The 18003-nt window shown below is 42.3% G+C and overlaps 2 protein-coding genes across 7 annotated transcripts in view; one reads left to right on the top strand and one right to left on the bottom strand.

The window, feature by feature from the left end:
- osbpl1a (oxysterol binding protein-like 1A) overlaps window positions 1–11577 on the bottom strand; it is a 31578-nt gene extending 20001 nt beyond the window's left edge. For 2 of the 5 annotated variants that reach the window (XM_061738023.1, XM_061738024.1), the window contains exons 1-7: window positions 11385–11577; window positions 3405–3534; window positions 3244–3329; window positions 3082–3156; window positions 2814–2925; window positions 2605–2690; window positions 255–399 (exon numbers count right to left, since the gene is read on the bottom strand). In XM_061738023.1, the coding sequence (XP_061594007.1) occupies window positions 255–399; window positions 2605–2690; window positions 2814–2925; window positions 3082–3156; window positions 3244–3329; window positions 3405–3528 (628 nt within the window). In that variant the 5' untranslated portion in view covers window positions 3529–3534; window positions 11385–11577. Of the gene's footprint in view, window positions 1–252; window positions 400–2604; window positions 2691–2813; window positions 2926–3081; window positions 3157–3243; window positions 3330–3404; window positions 3535–11384 lie in introns of those variants that run through there. The other 3 variants (XM_061738025.1, XM_061738026.1, XM_061738027.1) reach the window with 3 other exon arrangements.
- A 405-nt stretch (window positions 11578–11982) lies between these two features.
- impact (impact RWD domain protein) overlaps window positions 11983–18003 on the top strand; it is a 32257-nt gene continuing 26236 nt past the window's right edge. For both annotated transcript variants that reach the window (XM_061737090.1, XM_061737091.1), the window contains exons 1-5: window positions 11983–12143; window positions 14553–14681; window positions 14783–14835; window positions 14967–15029; window positions 15183–15268. In XM_061737090.1, the coding sequence (XP_061593074.1) occupies window positions 12096–12143; window positions 14553–14681; window positions 14783–14835; window positions 14967–15029; window positions 15183–15268 (379 nt within the window). In that variant the 5' untranslated portion in view covers window positions 11983–12095. The remainder of the gene's footprint in view (window positions 12144–14552; window positions 14682–14782; window positions 14836–14966; window positions 15030–15182; window positions 15269–18003) is intronic.

Below are 18003 nucleotides of genomic sequence, written 5' to 3'. Positions count from 1 at the left end.
GATCTAACAATGTTTAAATGTGCCTGACAGCAGATCTAAATCAGTAACAAATGTGACCTATCATCTAAAGCACTACGCATTTGAAGGTGTGAATAAATGTGGTTTGTTGTTGTGTTTTAGTCATTTAACAGTTCTGGTTCTCTTCACAAACCAGACTCATGAAAGGGTGAATTCATAGCTGCTCTTTTCTTTCATGATATTATTGAGAAAAACAAACAAACAAAACAACAACTCCTGAATATCACCACTCACACCATTCTTGTTCTTAAAATTGGGGTTGGCTCCACTCTTGAGCAGCTTCAGGGCGCACTGCCTCTGGCCGCGGTAGGCGGCGCAGTGCAGGGGCGTGTTACCCAGCAGATCTGTGCAGTGGATGTCTGGGGGCTTTTTCTTGCCAAGCTACAAACACACACAGGACAGAAATAGTTGTGATGTCTGGGCCGCAGTGTCCTGAAGTCCTTTATTATTCTAAGAAATGAAGCTTAACACAGACATCTCACATGACGACCAAGAGCTGCAAACGCTATGATATAACAGTGAGTTTTAAAATCTGAACAACCACTTTTCCGTGTGTGTATGTCAGATTAAGTACTGGGTACACTGCACATGCATCAACTATATTTTCAGGTACAGCTGGTTTCAAATAAGTTGGTTCAATGTATTTGTTCGAAATGAGCAAAATAACATGTTCATACTCAACAATTATCTTTAATTATACAAAAATATAGATTATTAATAATATTAATATTAATACAAAATAGTTTGCAGCTGGAGCCAGAAGTATCTGAACGACAACAACTGAAGCTGAAATCAACAGTTCAGACCCATATTCTTCTAACACATTTTCATCAGTATTGGTTAGCAGGTGGTTTACCCCAAATTTTGTGAAAATCCATCCCACAACATCAAAATAGCTCGCTCTGCCTGCCTTCAGTTTTTGGAAAATGATAAGAAAATGTTTAAGCTGGGTGGGTTTGATTTCGGAGTCTGGGGTCCTTACAATGTACAGTTTTGGCTGCAAAGTCATTTTTCGCACAGAAACAAGGGCAGGAAAGTGATAACAACCACCTTTACGAAAACAATAGAGTTCCAGCCGGTCCACTACTTGAACCCCTGCCATCAAGATTAACAAGATCCAAAAACACTGCTGGCTTCTACGGAGCTCAGCTCACTTAAAATGGACTCAGGTGTCAAAACAAAATCAAGTTCTTCTTGGAAATCATAGACGCTGCATCCTTTGCAGATAAAAAAGACCATCTGGCTTGTTGTCCACATTTCAAAAGGCAGCATCACTGATGAAATGGGGTATATGTTACTTCACATGGTACACACGCTTGGAGGAAACACGCTACCATCACCAATGATAGCAACGTGGCTCATTATGAAAAGAGCCAGAGCGCATTGGAAAAAGGGTAGGGGGGGGGTGGGTTCTCTTTAGGGAAAAAAATCAATGCAAGAATGAGAAGCCTTCAACTTTCAAATCTGCAGCAGATGGGCTCCTCCACAGTGTTGTTGCAGTGATGTTTTTTTTTTTAAATTGGAAATGCCACAAAGAGGTCAACTCAGCCAGCTTTGTTGAAAAGTGTAACTGGGCACAAATTGGAGATAAAAAAAAAAACAGCAAAAAGAACAGTAACACTATAAGGTTAGTGGATGACACTACTGAGTCTGCCTACAGAGATGGAGTCCAACATCTAACGGTTTGGCTGCATGGTGCTCAGTGAACAACTTGCGACTCAAACCCCTCCAAACACTGGTGATATAGGCTTGAGGGAGAGGAAAGCTGAAGCTGGGCTGATTTACATCAAAGGTGTGATGGTGGAGGTGGTCCTGCTGACTTTAAATTCCTGGGAACGTACCTCACACACGGACTACTGACACCGTGGCCCATGAAATAAAGAACAGCGGTGACTGTACTTTTCAAAGACCCTGAAAAGAGTAAACCTTTCAGAGGAAGCGCTGTTGCCTTTCTATAATATTCAATTGAAAGTCTTAACAGCCACAACATTCACTGAGGTTGAAAGGATGCACTGTGGCTGACAATAACCCCTGGAGAGACTTAGAAAGTCAGCACAGAGAATAAAAAAATAAGACTTTACTCCCTGACTGATGTAGATAAGTAGAGCCAAATTCCTGCGTGGACCCACAACCATAATCCCGGCCTGCTCTCACCCAGGGAACATAAGTCCGTTAAGGCCCAGACCTCCAAACTCATGACAATGTTTTAACCAAGGGCTAATAAAGAGCTTACTCAACTCTCAACTGTGAAATACTTTTTTTTTTTAATTTTATTTTAGCTGTTTATTTATTGAAAATCAATGCTTATAATTTAACTTAAATTGATTGTTGCTGTGTTGTTTTTATATTGCACTTTTTACCTACACATTATTCTTTATAGTTAAATTAATTGGCCTTTAAGGAGATTTTTCTTCCACACCAGTTCAATGACAATAAAGACAAGTTTATTCGATTGTCATTCTAAAAAGAATCACACGCTTTCTTTGGATATGGGTTTCTATTGGACTAATGCATTTTCTTTTGGGAGTGGCATTTTTTCTTCCACCTTTGGGAGGATTCCATCAAACATCAACGTCTGACACTAACCAACTGCGTGAGCGTTAAGAGGTCGCCTTCACGTGCAGCATCCAGAAGTTTCTCCTCCAGTTTCCTCTCCTCTGTTCTCTCGGCCGCTGGCATCCGTGATTTCCAAGAAGAAGACATAGAAATAACTTTAAGGAATGGGCATGGACAACACGAGAGCTGACTGAAATCATGTTTACAGGGTAGATCATGGATGACAGGATGTCTCTCACCTTCCAACATGCCTCTGATCTCGGCATTTTGAGTCACATCTTTGGGAATCTGTGCTGTCCCATTGATGACAGTAGCACATGCATCATAGTGCAGCAGCAGCATGACAACCTCCTGATCAATATGTGATTGATTGTTTGATTCATTGGTTGATTGAATGAACGGATGAATAAATACATGCAAAAAAATAAATAAAAAAATCGACCCTCAGAAAAGTTGGAGAAAACATGAGATTTGAGAGCAATCTTTTTATAAATATTCAGTAGATACCTTTCTCCCAGTGAAAGCAGCTTTGTGAAGTGGCGTGTCTCCGATATTGTTGGGCAAGTGAACATCTGCACCTGCCTGGAGAAAGTAAAGACACATTTACTGTACAATAATTTAAAGCCTCTACCTTCCCATGCAGATAAAATAAAATAATAACAACGATACCTTTAACAATTCCTCTACTACGTGTTTGTGACCAAAATAACAAGCCAAGTGAAGAGGAGTCCATCCCAGGTTCGATTTATTTTTTCCTGAGAAAACAGAACATGGCATTACATTGTGTTACATCAGCACGCTGTAAGTGAGTGAGGGTCCCGTTCACATACCTTTGCAGTTAATATTGATGTACGTCTCTTCCTTCATCGTGGATGTGAGCAGTCTCCGGATGCCAGGCAGATCTCCATTCCGGGCGTATCGCAAGAACTGCTCCTCTGGGTCCAGCTCCTCCATGGACTCCTGCGGGGCCACGGAAACATCTTTATTTTATGAGGGTGAACAAGTTATTACAATCCAAGCCGAAAAAAAGGGATATAAAAAAGGCAAATATTAATAATGAGAAACACAGTGACTCTCATATACAGTAATCCTTATTTCTTTGCAGACAGTCAGCTCCTGAAACAATTCATGATATGCAACAAAGGCAGCCTCCACCTGTGCACAAATGCATTCATTTATTTCTCAAATGAAAAGTTTAAACAACAACATCCGAAAAGACATACTGGAAGGGATTTGCATATTTCTTTTCTACAGTACATAATATCATAATATCACTAAACAATTTAAGAAATCTAGAGAAATGTCATGGTTTATTATTATTAATAATAATAATAATAATAATAATAATAATAATAATAATAATAATAATAATAATAATAATAATAATAATAATAATAATAATAATAATAATAATAATAATAATAATAATAAAGCACTATAATACAGCAAAAATACCACTTAAATTTCACTTTGCAAAAAAGAAGCCTGATGTAAAGCTTTTTTATTTCCTCGAGGCGACAGCACTGAAAAAGGTGTTTTTTGGAAAAAAAATAGAACCTGCCAGGATCAAAGGCAAAAAGTACTGTTATCAGCAAGAAGCCCCAAATCCAGGGCCTGTGATGGTGCTGCATCTGTAGCCTTTGAAAGGGTCATGAACAATTCTGTGAAAGGAGCAATGATGCAGGAAAGAAGAGATTTTGGAGTAACATACATTTTTCAACAAGTTCATGCCAAACCGCTTTCAGCGCACATATGAAAGGCAAGACTGAGGGAGAAGAGGGTACTCATCATCAAAAGAGAAGGTGTGGAGACTTTTGAAATTAAATTTAAAACAATTTAATGACTGCCTTGTTACTACTGCACACTTTACGGCGTGTTTGAATGGAGAATGGGACAAAATAATAGAAACAATTCATCACTTGGTATGTTCAATGTCTGAATGCTTGTTAAGTTTTGCGAAAAGGAGTCGGCATGAGAAAGTGACAAAAGATTGAATGTCCTAACTTCTTCTTTTTTTAACTCTTCATTTTGTCTGGAAATAAAGAAATCTAAGAATGATGTTGTTTTTTTTTTAAATTGTATTTTATATGTTCTACATCAGTTTAAAAAAAGTTGTATTTTCTCTATGATAAATCAACGTGATATGTAAAACGCACCTTTAAAATAACTGCTATTGTTTACGTTGCATAATGAGTTGTGATCTTTCAGCCATCAGGGCATGTGAGGAAAAAGTCACAAGAGCTTGTTTTGTCAGTCAGTCAGTCAGTGTGTGTGTGTGTGTGTGTGTGTGTGTGTGTGTGTGTGTGTGTGTGTGTGTGTGTGTGTGTGTGTGTGTGTGTGTGTGTGTGTGTGTGTGTGTGTATGTGTGTGTGTGTGTGTGTGTGTGTGTGTGTGTGTGTGTGTGTGTGTGTGTATGTGTGTGTGTGTGTGTGTGTGTGTGTGTGTGTGTGGTTGTGTGTGTGTGTGGTTGTGTGGTTGTGTGTCAACGAAAAGAAGGAGGAAATCAGAAATATTTCAAAACAGGCTGATCACAAGAGCAGCCTGACAGGAAGGAAACATTTGAAAAAAAACGTCGAAAAAAAACATGCACATGACACTATATATTTGCAGTGAAATGATTGGTATGCAAAAACAAGAAAAGGCTCACTAGATGCCATGTGACTGTAAGGAAAAATCAAACTGTGATGCTGACACTCAACTATTAGGGAAAACTTGGTGTTGTACAGAGACAAGCTTATCAGGGACAGTCTCTCTGTTCTTTGCTGTGTGCAGTATCCACAAAACTCCTAAAATAGATCCCATGATGTACACTGTCTATTTACTTCAAATGTTGATATTATGCAAATACGGAACCCATTTTCATCAGTATTTCCATCCATCCCATCCATCCATTATCTATACCCGCTTTATCCTTTGCAGGGCCACGGGGGTCTGCTGGAGCCTCAGTATTTCCTTTTTTTTTTTTTTTTTTTTTTTTTTTTTTTTTCCTTGTCTGCACACATATTATTGATTGATACCATGACGGTAGAAACCAAAAGTGTATATATGTGCATTATTACTATATGTAATATATACATATATATATACGCACACATATGCGTACACATACATAAATATACACATACAAACCCAGTGTTTTTTTTTTTTTTTTTTTTTTTTTTTTTTTTTTTTTTTTTTGGGGGGGGGGGGGTGGTGACGACATCCACTGCCAATCCAGGAAGCAGGAACACACGGAGACACACGTCAAGCACTGGAAATCTGCAACAAAAAAAAACCACAAACAAAGCACGAAACCGGCACGGAGCCATCCAAAACACGAACAGCAATCGACCTAAATCTTGAGATCTGATCGCAGTCTGAGCTAAGCTATCGCTACCGCTACCTAAACCCAAAAACTAGAGAGCCAGCATGCAGGTGAACAAGCCAGTGTGTATGTCTATGTGTGTGTGTGTATGTATATGATCATGCATGTGTGTGTGTGTGTGTGTGTGTGTGTGTATGCATGTGACTAAATGACTATATGTGTGTGTGTGTGTGTGTGTGTGTGTGTGTGTGTGTGTGTAATAAACCAAACAAAGCTCCACCTGAAGTGTATCTATAGTGGGGGAGGGGGGGGAGCAACCCCGCCACCCGTGAGACCAGAGGCCGACAAGGAAGAGCCCGGAACCCAGGCCACCGGCAACCCCACAGAGGGGAGAAGTAGGAGGGAGGCAACCCACCGCCTGCGAGGCCCCCCCCCCCACCCGGCGGCGGCCGAGGGGGCCCGCGGCCGGGGCCCCCACGGCGCGGAAAGAAGCAGCCAGGGATCCCGCGGCGGCGGACCGCGACCCAGGCAATCCCCGGCCACCCGGTCCGGGCCGGACACGCGGCCAGGAGGCCCTCACCCTTCAGGCCAACGACCCCCACCCGGCAGGGGGCCAGCCTGCCCGGAGAGACAGAGCCGCCCCGGCCGCCGACGCGGGCAGGCGCACCCGTCCCTCACGAAAGTGGCCCTCCAAGACCAGAGGGGCGCCCCGCCGTAGAGGCAGCGGGGGGGACCGGAGACGGGCCCGGAGAGAGGGAACCCCCCAACAAGGCGACACCCGCGCAGGCCCGACAACGGAGGGCCCCAGACCCAGGCATCCCATTCATTCATCCATTCACCTATCCGATACCTATACTAATAATAATATAATATATTATACATAATAATAATAATAATAATAATACTAATAATAATAATAATAATAATAACCATCTTTGTATAATATAATATTGATAAATTATTAAGTTTTTGATGTCCTGCCAATGGAGGCTCAAATCCTCCATGGCAGGACCCTTCCATACCGCATTCTCACCGACACAGACATACAATCACGCACCGTTTCCCCCTCCCCGGGGGGATCCAGCACCGCCAGAAGGCACCCCAGGCTGCACGGCGGGCCCCGCCAGGCCCGGGTAACCCGACCCACCCGTCCCAGGCCCAGGCCGGTGAGGGAACGCGGGTGATGTGGGACCCCCTCCCGCCCCTTGTGTTGAGTGCATGTGATTAATGCCATAAAAACAGGGAGGAGGGAGGGCCAAGTATCGATTGACACAGACCCCCCCCCCCTCCCGAACTACGTGTCCTTGTCAAATGTATTTATTAAGTGTTGAATGTGCAGTGTCTATTTTGCTGTTAAAACCGTGAGGCGGGGAGTGCCAGGCCCCGCGGGACAGTGCCCCCCACGACCCGGACCCCCCGCCTTTCGCCTATGTGCGTATGAATCGTGTAGGGGGGGCAAGAGGGGGAGCGGAGGCCGAAGCCAGGAAGCAGGACCAGCAAAGCCGGCCCTGATAAGACACCCGCGTCCCCCCACCGGCCGTCCAGTAGACGGGGGCCGGCCCCCCGAGCCGGGCAAGGGCCCCACCGCACTTCCAAGGGCGCCCCCGGCGCCGCCGGAGCCCCCAGACGGAGGGGGAAACGGTCCAACATCCTCCCATTCATACTGACAACATAAGACATAGATACCTGGGAATGGTGCCACCCCGCCGTCGCGCCCGCCCGTGCACCCCCCGGTCAGGGGAGGCCCGCTCCCCGGACCCGGCCCCACCCCCCCCCCGAGGCCACCCCGGCGGACACCCCAAGGGTCCCGGAGTCCCCACATCCGCAGGGGCACTTGGCCCCCGCCCAGCGACGGAGGACCAAGGCAGCAATGCCCCCCCAGCGCAGACAGCCACCCCCCACCCAGGCAGGGCCGGGCCCTCCGGGTGGGACCCCCACGTCCACGGCCCCGCCCCCCCCCGGGAGGCCCGGAGACGCCCCAGCCACAGCCCCCCGCCCGAGCCCTCCCCAGCCACCCCCCCCCCACCGCCATGAGGTAACCCCCCCCACAGGCCCCCAAGGCCCCCACCGGCTAGGGACAGGGCCCCGCGGCCCCCCCCACCGCCCCCCAGGGGCCACCAGAGGCCCGCGCCCCAGACCCCCCAAGCCGACCCCCAACCCCAAGGGCTACGAGATCACCACCCCCCCCGCCCCCACTAGGTAACGAAGCCAATAAACGGGGACCACAGAGAGTGCAATTCAGCCGAATGTTGTTCAGTGGAGGCAGACATTATCTCACTACTAATATGATCTGATAAAAGATTCCTAAAATGGTTGATACATAAACTGGATTTTTGTTTCCAATTTACTAAAATGGTTTTCTTTGCGATACATAAGGCAGTGAGAACCCGGTGTGTCCAATTAGGATCTATTTGAGTGTCTCCCAGGTGACCTAATATACATACCGTGGGGCACACTGGGATTCTGTGGTTGATCCATGTGGATAAATCCTCACAAATCTCCTTCCAGAACCTCTGTACCGGTGTACAGAACCATAAAGCATGCATATAATTATCTGGGGTGTTCTCTGTGCACTGTGAACAGATATTAGAGGTGACAAAGCCCATCTGGAACATCCTTTGTCCAGTATAATGTATTCTATGAAGCACTTTGTACTGTATAAGTTGTAGGTTTGGGTTTTTAGTCATAGTAAACGTATTTAAGCATATTTGTGACCAAGAAAACTGGTCGGTATTAAGAGAGAGATCCGCCTCCCACTTAGAGATCGGGAGAGAGACTGAATCGTCCAGTTTAGACACTAACCTGTAGAGTTTTGATAACAACTTTAAAGTGCTTAGATTCAATAAATCTATTATCTTAGCGGGAAGTTGTAAATCTAATTGGCTAATTTTGTATGTTTTATTTATTATTGCCTTAAGTTGTTGATACTCTAAAAATTTATTCCTGCTAACTCCGTATTGAACAATAAGTGTATTGAAAGGTACAAACTGTCCTCCTACAATTACGTGCTGTAAGTACCGTATTCCTTGATCTCTCCATTGAACGAAGTTAACCATCTTTTTATCATTTTTCACGATGTCTGGGTTGTTCCATATGGGTGTACGGTCACATGGAAAAAGTGAAATTTTAGCTATTTTAAGAAATTCCCACCAAGCTGATAAAGTTGTGCTAATATTAATGCTTTTGAAACATTGATGACGTTTGATACTTTGACTAATAAATGGTAACTCTGAGATTTCTAGTTCATTACAAAACACTTGCTCTGAGTCCAGCCATTGACTATCTAAAGGATGATCTTTTGACCATTTTACAATATACTGTAACTTACTGGCTATGAAGTAATACTGAAAATTAGGTAATTCTAAACCTCCATATTCTTTGGATTTTTGCAATGTCTTTAAACTAATACGTGGAGTTTTATTTTTCCACAGAAATTTTGATACATATGAGTCCAACGATTTAAACCAGGAAAGAGGGGGTTTGCATGGTATCATTGAGAAAAAATAATTTACTTTTGGTAAAACCATCATTTTAATGGTGGCTATTCTACCCATGAGCGAAATGGGGAGAGAGCTCCATCTGGAAAGATCATCTTCTATTTTCTTTATAAGCTGAACATGATTTAATTTTATTAACTCTGACAGCCTAGGGGAGATGTTTATGCCTAAATATCTAATGTTCCCTGATTGTAATTGAGTATTGGTTATATTCCTAAAATTGCAGTTAACACACAAAACAGTGGATTTAGACCAATTAATAGAATAATCAGACAGAGATGAAAATCCCTCTATAAGTGCAATTGTCTGTGATAGTGAAGATCGTGAGTTCTGGAGGAAGAGGAGTACGTCATCCGCATAAAGACTAATTTTGTGCTCTAATATTTTACATTGTATACCTTTAATATTTTGATTTTGTCTAATAGCTGCTGCTAAAGGTTCAATAAATATTGCAAATAATGAGGGAGAGAGAGGGCAACCCTGTCTAGTGCCTCTTTGCAAGGTAAAACTTGTAGAGATTTGATCATTTGTCCTTACACGTGCCTTGGGAGAGCTGTATAATATTTTTATCCAGTCAATGAAAGATTCGCCAAATCCAAATTTATGCAAAGTTGCCAATAGAAACTTCCAATTTACCTTATCAAATGCTTTTTCCGCGTCTAAGGATATAATAGTAGTCTCCTGTTTATTGATACTCGAATAGTCTATAATATTTAATAATCTGCGAATATTAGTAGACGAATGTCTACCTTTAATGAAGCCTGTTTGATCCGGATGTATAATAGAAGGGGTGACTCTTTTCAGACGTTCAGTAATGGCCTTGCTAATTATTTTAAGGTCTACATTTATCAATGAAATTGGGCGGTAGCTCGATGGGAGCAAGGGATCCTTGTCCGGTTTTAATAAAAGACTAATATTAGCAGAGCCTCAGTATTTCCAATTAATCTGAAAATATCTCTCCGCTGTGTACACCTAGTCATTCAAACATGTCATCAGTTGCTCTAGGAATTTGCATTATGATTTTTTTTGTATTTATTGATATCCTAAACAAAGTATATAAAGAGATAAATGATAAAGACATAAAACATACTTTTATGATCTCTTAAAAAAAATGATAGACTTATGAATGGTAAATATATCCTTACAGCTCAGCACTGTACAGTTGGCAATAATGTGTGCATAAGTTTTACACATGCATAAGTGTATATATGTATTTCTGCTCCAATTCAGAAAAAGATGTGATCCTTATCTAAACAGATGGGTCTGATTTAATGACAGTTTGAAGCAGAAATGTTCTAGTCCACTAGCCAAATTCTAGTCCACTAGCCATACCATAATCTCTCATGTTTACCTTGTGTCACTCTAAAGGGGGAGGTTGTGGGGACTAGCCTCTGGCTGAGATGGATTATACTACTTAACTGTGTGTAAAGTACTTTAAACTGGCTAAATGCTGAGCTGCAGTAGTAATGGGTCGTTTTCATGTGTAGGCTATGCATTTTTCTTGGTCACTAGTCTATTTTTCTTCTTCTTTGCAGGACAGGGTTCTTTTAACATGTTAACAGGGACATAATATGCATTTTATTCACAAATCCACGATAAAGCCATGTGACAAATTACAAGGAAGTGTAGTTGCAGGAGCTCCACGTGTAACCAAGAGTTAATATCTCTTTTATATAACTTTTCTGAAAGGTTTGCCTTTTTTTTAAAAAAAATTGGTGTTCCAGCTTTGGAAATCCCAGATAAAATTGAGGAGGCTGGATAAACGTACAGGACTCCATCTGGGTCTCTGATGTCACTAAACCTTACAAACCTAAACATGTCAGGGTGATGTTTTATCCAAGTCCTTGAGTTGGTGATCACTTAAGACACCTTAATAAATGCTTGTAAGCACAGAAATTGATATGTCCCCTTTAAATGCAACTCTATGACAGAATTGCAATGCTTGTGACTTGGTGAAGCCGCTTATCTGTAAGAGTAAATACATGATCAACAGAAACAGCAACACTTACCACTTCTTAGTCCGGGGTGTGAAATCCAGTGTTCAGTCAGAGCTGCTTTCACACAGAACCTCCGTTAAACTACATGTGATGCTTTAACCTCCACGATCACACACCACAAGACTTCGCATTTGTCGCCGAGGGTCAAGTGAAAGCCCCAGTGGTGTGTGTTCAGGAACTCTCCCTGCACACACACGCCTCTGACTGTTTACACTCAGATCAGCTGATCAGCTCAGCGGAAGCTGTTCAAGAATTTCAAAATAAAAGACCAAACGTTTAAGAATATATTTAAGATGTACGATAAAGATACACCGGGCCTCTGGATGGGGACTTGCAATACTTTTTTTTCATTATTATAAAAAAGAAAAAGGAGAGTCAAACTTACGATTCATCGTGATTTGTTTTTAGCTTTAAATGTAAAGCCTGAATTATGGTTCTGCGTTAAATCGACGCAGTAGGGTACGCCGTAGGGTACGCCGAGGGTACGGCGTAGGGGTACGCGGGGACGCGCTGGTTACGGCGTAAGATCTGCGTTGGTGTAACGTGGAACCATAAATCAACCTTAAGAAATGATGGCGGAACCCGGAAGACAACTTTGCCCAGGAAACAGCGTCACTGACAGAAATGAGTTTCACTCATGTTCATGTTGTACAGCTACTTCTGTGTTGATTTCTGCATTGGCTGCTATATACTCTCGATAACTGACACTTATAAGATGAATAAATGGCGGATATGATAAATGCGGAGAATGATGGAGATCTTCAAGCTCAAGTAAGCTCAAACTCTTTACTCTGATGTAATCTTAGATAAAAGTACAGAGAACATGGCAAAGTGTTCACTTCCAGTTCGCTGTAGTGTTTTGCAGTGGCCTGCAGAGAGCGCATGCGCTGGATGGAGGCAGCTGATAGCTGGGACAGTCAGTGTGTGAATCTGCAGTGAACTTACACCAGCAGACAGACAGTCCCATCTGGACTTATTCATGCAAGAGATGTGCAGGTGCAGGAGGTGCACAGAGGCCACACATCAGCTGACAATGCAGCCAAAACAACAGAGACTAAAGCAGAACATAAAGGGGTCTTTTTTTACTTTATAACAAACAGTGTGACATGTTTGTGGGGTTTGTGCGGCTGGATATTCACACCCTGGGTATTTGTCCATTTTTGTCTCACTGTGTACATTACAGTGATAACATCCAGTTTTCCTCATAAATTTTACTTTGATAATTAATTAACTATCTTCTGTTCAATAAAGTAGACAGTTGTTCATTTGCAAAGTCTAGGCTGTATAAAAAGAACTGGACAAACTCGCTGTGATGTCATCAACGTGTTTACCTAAGAATCAGTCTAAAGCAGTAGTCTTTAACCCTGGTCCTCGGGGCCCACTGCATGTTTTAGATGTTTCCCTGCTTTGTCACAGCCTGAAACAAATGACTATTGGCGCTTTTACACTAGTACCTACTCAGCCCGACTCAACTTGCCTCGCCTCGCCTTGGTTTGGTTCTTTTCCACTAGGGGTCTAACGTGCAGAGTAGATACTTTTCTGTATCTATTCTGTCGAGGTTCTAAGAGGCTGAGTCGGCTGTATCTGACGTCATCACACTACAGGCCACCGATTGGTCGGGGGGTTGGAGTCAGACGACTGAGTCAGGATGTGACATCAGCGAAAGAGTGACTCGCGGCTTCTTGTTCATTTTATTCGACAGGCAATGGCAGCAAAAGTCTGTTTGGTGATCCAACTTTGAGGTGCAGATGTTCATAAACCTGGTGCTGAGGAGAGAATTAAAAAGGGATCTAGACGGGCGATAAGGAACAACAAGCTCCAACCCCACCTTCTTCTGCTCCAGCTGAATTGTAATGGAAAAGAAACCAGGCCGAGTTGAGTCGAGCCGAGTAGGTACTAGTGTAAAAGCGCCATATGTCATTAAGAGACTTTTGCAGACCTTGTTGACAAATGGCTGTGTTAATGTAAGGAAACATCTAAAACATGTAGGGCAGTGAGCCCCGAGGACCACGGTTGAACTCCGCTGGTCTAGATAATTGTAATGTATCATCTTTTCATGAAGATTTTTATATCCTGCTTAAATGTAGTTTTTACCAGACAGGAGATTGACATTTTTAAATCCTAGGTTCTTTTAAGGCACTGCAGTGGTTGCTTTTTTTTTTTTTACTGTTCAAAGTTCAAAATGGAGATCCACATTTCATGACTATTTTGTTTGCTTTATTGTATTGATAAATGGTTTTGCACTTACAGTACACAGCAGCTATTCTGTAATACATCCGCATTACATACAGCAGCACTTTTTTCTACACTCATAACCAAATTAGCATACCGTGGGGCAATGGCCACACACCAGGGATCAATCTGCTGACCTTCTGCCTGGAAGGCAGCCAGCTCTTGCCCGCTGATCCATAGTCGCCCACAGGACTCTGGTCTGATTCCAATCTAGAGCTTCCATCAAAGTTTGCCCTCTGATGAGTGGATGTTTTTTACTTTTTCATTTTTTTGTCTGTTGTCTGGCACACGTGCCTTTTCATTGCTGCAGGGGATTTTTGTGTTACAAGAGCCAGAATTGCTTTCCGTTGCTTTTAATTGTACAGATGTGAGGATGGAGCTCATAATTTTTTCTGTTTGTGTTGTTGGGACTGCGGGGTGGCGTGGGGGGGGTGGGTGGGTTGTAAACAACTTTTGATGTGCGTGAAATGCTTCATGTCTGACAGAAGATGAGACATTGCTTTTAAGGGCAGCTTTCTGAAATATCCAGTCTGCACTAATTGCTCAGCTTTTTGGTCACAACTGAGGGAGTGTGAAGCAGCTGTACGTCCTTTGTTGTGTGCCTGAATGCCAGACTGTATTTTGCGGGGACTTAGATAAGTTATAAAAGAAAATAGCGGACTACAAGCATGGTGTTTTAGGCAGTTCAGGCAGATTCATAAAACCACAATATGACCTCCAATCGTCTCACTAAAAAGTTAACTTTTATCAGACAAACAGACGAGTTATCTGTATTTTAATATCTTTCTTATTTATTTTAATTCTTTTAAGTTTTTTTTACAAGTGTGACTGAACCCTCTGTTATTACTGGTCCTCATTCTATATTACCTGTCTGAATTAAACTGTAATAAGTATGTCAAGTCTCTTAAGATTCATGTTTTTGCTTTGTTATTGTTTCTTCTCATTTAGATTGAAGAGGTTGAGGCTTTGTCTTCTATCTATGGAGATGAATGGTGTGTGATAGACGAAGCATCCAGAGTATTTTGCATCAAAATATCCAGCGATAAAGAGGAGCCAAAACTGACAGCTTGTTTGCAGGTGCAGCAAAGATAAAACATCTTGCACATCAACCACAATGTCAATCCTTTCAGTCTGTTTGTTATCAAATTCATGAATGTTTTTTCTTTGTCATTGATCAGATAATTCTTCCAGCTGATTATCCAAGTGCAGCTCCACCAATCTACCAGATCAAGTGGGTCTATTTGCCTTTCAGATTTAATATAGCTTTTTAATAGATTTTCTAATTTGAAAGAACAGCGTCCCACTCCAAACCCCCCTCTTCATCCCACTCAATAACCTTGTGTTTGTTCACGGCTTTTGTAGTGCGGCGTGGTTGCGAGGCTCTGAGAGGGTCAAATTGGCAAACAGCCTGGAAGATATCTACGTGTGAGTCCCTTTCATAATTTCTGACTTCACAAGGAGATGCTGTGGAGAGATATCAGCCACATCAAAAGATCCAATTGTCCTTTCCACTATGTAATATAATTGTAAAATGCCTGAGGTTCCAGACTCATGTTCAAAATATCTGAAACTCAACAGAGAGCATGCGGGGGAGAGCATCCTCTACCTTTGGGTGGAGAAAGTTAGAGACTTCCTGGTGGAGAAATCCCAAAGCTCAGAACCAGGTGAGACGTGACAAATGAAATTTATGTTGAAAGCCATTTTTTTTTCCTTTTAGCAGTCCATAATAACTTGAAAAGATGCTTAATAGACAGACGGCAGGGGTTTCCTCATACTGCTTGTATGCACATTTTCATTGCGCTCATTAGTTTCAGTTGGCTGATTGCTAAACCTCCGCTCTCAAGTGGGAGAAGAGCGCAGGTGGTTGGATCGGGGTCAGTTGCAAGTGAAACTTGATTGAACCTCATGGCTAACACATACAGCCCCATCAGTATGTTGATTTGCCGGCTGGTTCTACTGAATGCTAATTTCCTATAAAACGCATTAATATCAGGAACATGAACTTAACCATTTTGCTTATTGAAAAATTGAAATCCCCCGAGGGTTTTGAGTCCAAGTAACCAGAGAATAAGCCGTGATTATGTATGGTGGAAATGACAGCCTGTAGAGCACTAATTGGAAAGATTTTAGTTCAAACCTGTTTTGTCCACTTCAAATAGATAGATAGATAGATACTTTATTAATCTGAGGGAAATTCAAATGCTGAAATGTCATTGGCTAATACAATTAAGGATACAAAAGCCTCAAAGCCCCATCAGTACTGTATATCAATGTGTGTTTTGATGTTGTGTTTGTAGTTTTTAGACAAGTTGAACAACAGCAAGGCCATGTAGAAAAGTATTGCATTCTCTTTTGGGAAATGGCAATAAAATAGCAGGCATTCAGTCACAAGTGAATAAACACAATGCATGTTTCCATCAAACACCTACTCCTTTAACCTTTCCTAATATCTTCTTTTTCGCATGGGAAACATATTAGAAAACTTCAACGTAGTAAGTATCAGGGTACTGATACTTTCTACGTATCAGTAAAAACAAGTAAAAACAAATACATTGATCAGAAGGAACCAACTTAACTACGCTGATCATAATGATTGTTGATCAAGAATTACATTTTTGAATAAGAGTCTTACACTGTTTCATTTATGCCAAATGTTGAGTGCAGAATAGGAAATGCTTATGAACAAGTTAGGTGTTGAACTACATCTACAGATGCACTTGGACGCATCTTCAGTGTAGTACCTGAGGTCGCAGGTCTTTCATCTTCAGATCCCTTACAGACGATCATACTGGGCTTGATCAGTTCCCAGCCTTTGTCCAAGAACCGTTGGACCTCAGCGGATCGCTTGTGATCCACACCCTCCTTGAGGCTTCTCCACGGCTTTTGAGGCCCTCTTGGTGGCCGTTCTCCCGTATGTACAGAAATGCTCTATACAGCAATTTCCCTGCAAAGCCCTGACTCCCACTTCTATGTCCATATACCTCACATGCCACGCTCGCTTGTGTCGTCCTCTACAAGATTCATGTGGGTTAAAGTAAGATTAGTTGCTTCTGATATTTCTGAGCTCACCACAGTGGCACGTCTCAAAGTGGTCTTCAGTGTTCTTGGGGGAGCTAAGTTGTTTCGTGCACCGTATCTAAGAAACTGTATTGGGTTTAGGATCTGGGGTTAGGACGGCCACTTGCTCCCACAAATGCAAGTTCAGTGCGTGGAGTGTTTCATGTAGTTGATGGTGCTGCAGATGAACTCAGGAGTTTTGAGCACCTGGCCGTTACGTTACCTGTCGCCTGGCTCCGTTGGTGCTGTTGGGCAGCTGTTTAAGATGTCTTCTACGTTCCCTCCTCCTGGGCATAAGGCAGTTGATGGCACTTCCACTTTGCCCCTACAAAAGAGGTTAAGTGGCAACATGCCATAGATAGACTATAATTTGTATAGATTTTGTGGTTGGTGGCCTCTTCCCACTATGTCCAGACCCCTTGTTGCTACAGGCCCACCGATTGCCTTCCCTACAACTCCTCGAGCTCTAAATTCTTGCTGGTTTAGGTGTTTCTACTCTTGTGAGCTCACAAACAATAGAACATCTGTCATGTTTGGGGCTGGATTTGGCTGCAGATGCATTTACATGAACTGCAAAGGAATTCATTCACCCAGGAATCTGTTAAAGTCAGTACCTAGCAACCCTAAGTGCTACTGCAGTTGAAATACCATCCAAATTGGCTTCAGTTAAAGGGAAAGGCTTCTGCTTCTTGGAGAGGAAAAAGAATATCCAAATATTGACAAGAATCATGCCTAGTAACAGCGACAGTGATATCACTGAAGTGGACGGTCACTGTTTGTGTAGTGGAGTTTCACAAGATGTCAGTTCCACACTTTCCAACCAGTTGCAGCGTTTGTCAATACTTAAAACCTGGCTGTGAAAAAGCCCACTGCTGTATTAATTCATAAAATCAAAACAACATCCCCAATTCAGAAAAAACATCAGGACATTTTTACTTATTGCAAAGAAAAAGAAAAAAGAAGAAGCAAAACACACAACCCCCCCAGAATATAATGATTTACAAATCCCACAAACTACAAATATAAGATATCAAATGTTAAAAGTAAATTTTTCCATTTAATGAAAAGTAGCTCATTTTAGATTCAATGGTACATTCAACATGTATTAAAACAAAAAACGAAATCACAAATCTGTGAAAAACTGTCTCTACAAAACGTGATGCTATTACAGAATGACCTTCCTCAGCATGAAAATATGAAGACTAAAAATCTCATTATCCCAAGTATCATTAAAAGCTTTCGAGCATCTGAAGAAAGCTCGAAGATGCACACCAGTGCCTGCAATCTTTGAGCCCTCAGGTGGCACTGAAAAAAAAAGCAAGCGTGATTCTGTAACGTATAT

The sequence above is a fragment of the Cololabis saira genome, chromosome 13 (assembly GCF_033807715.1).
Source record: "Cololabis saira isolate AMF1-May2022 chromosome 13, fColSai1.1, whole genome shotgun sequence".
NCBI lineage: Eukaryota > Metazoa > Chordata > Actinopteri > Beloniformes > Belonidae > Cololabis > Cololabis saira.
Note: the sequence above shows the minus strand (reverse complement) of the source record. Positions and strands in the feature narration are given on the sequence as shown.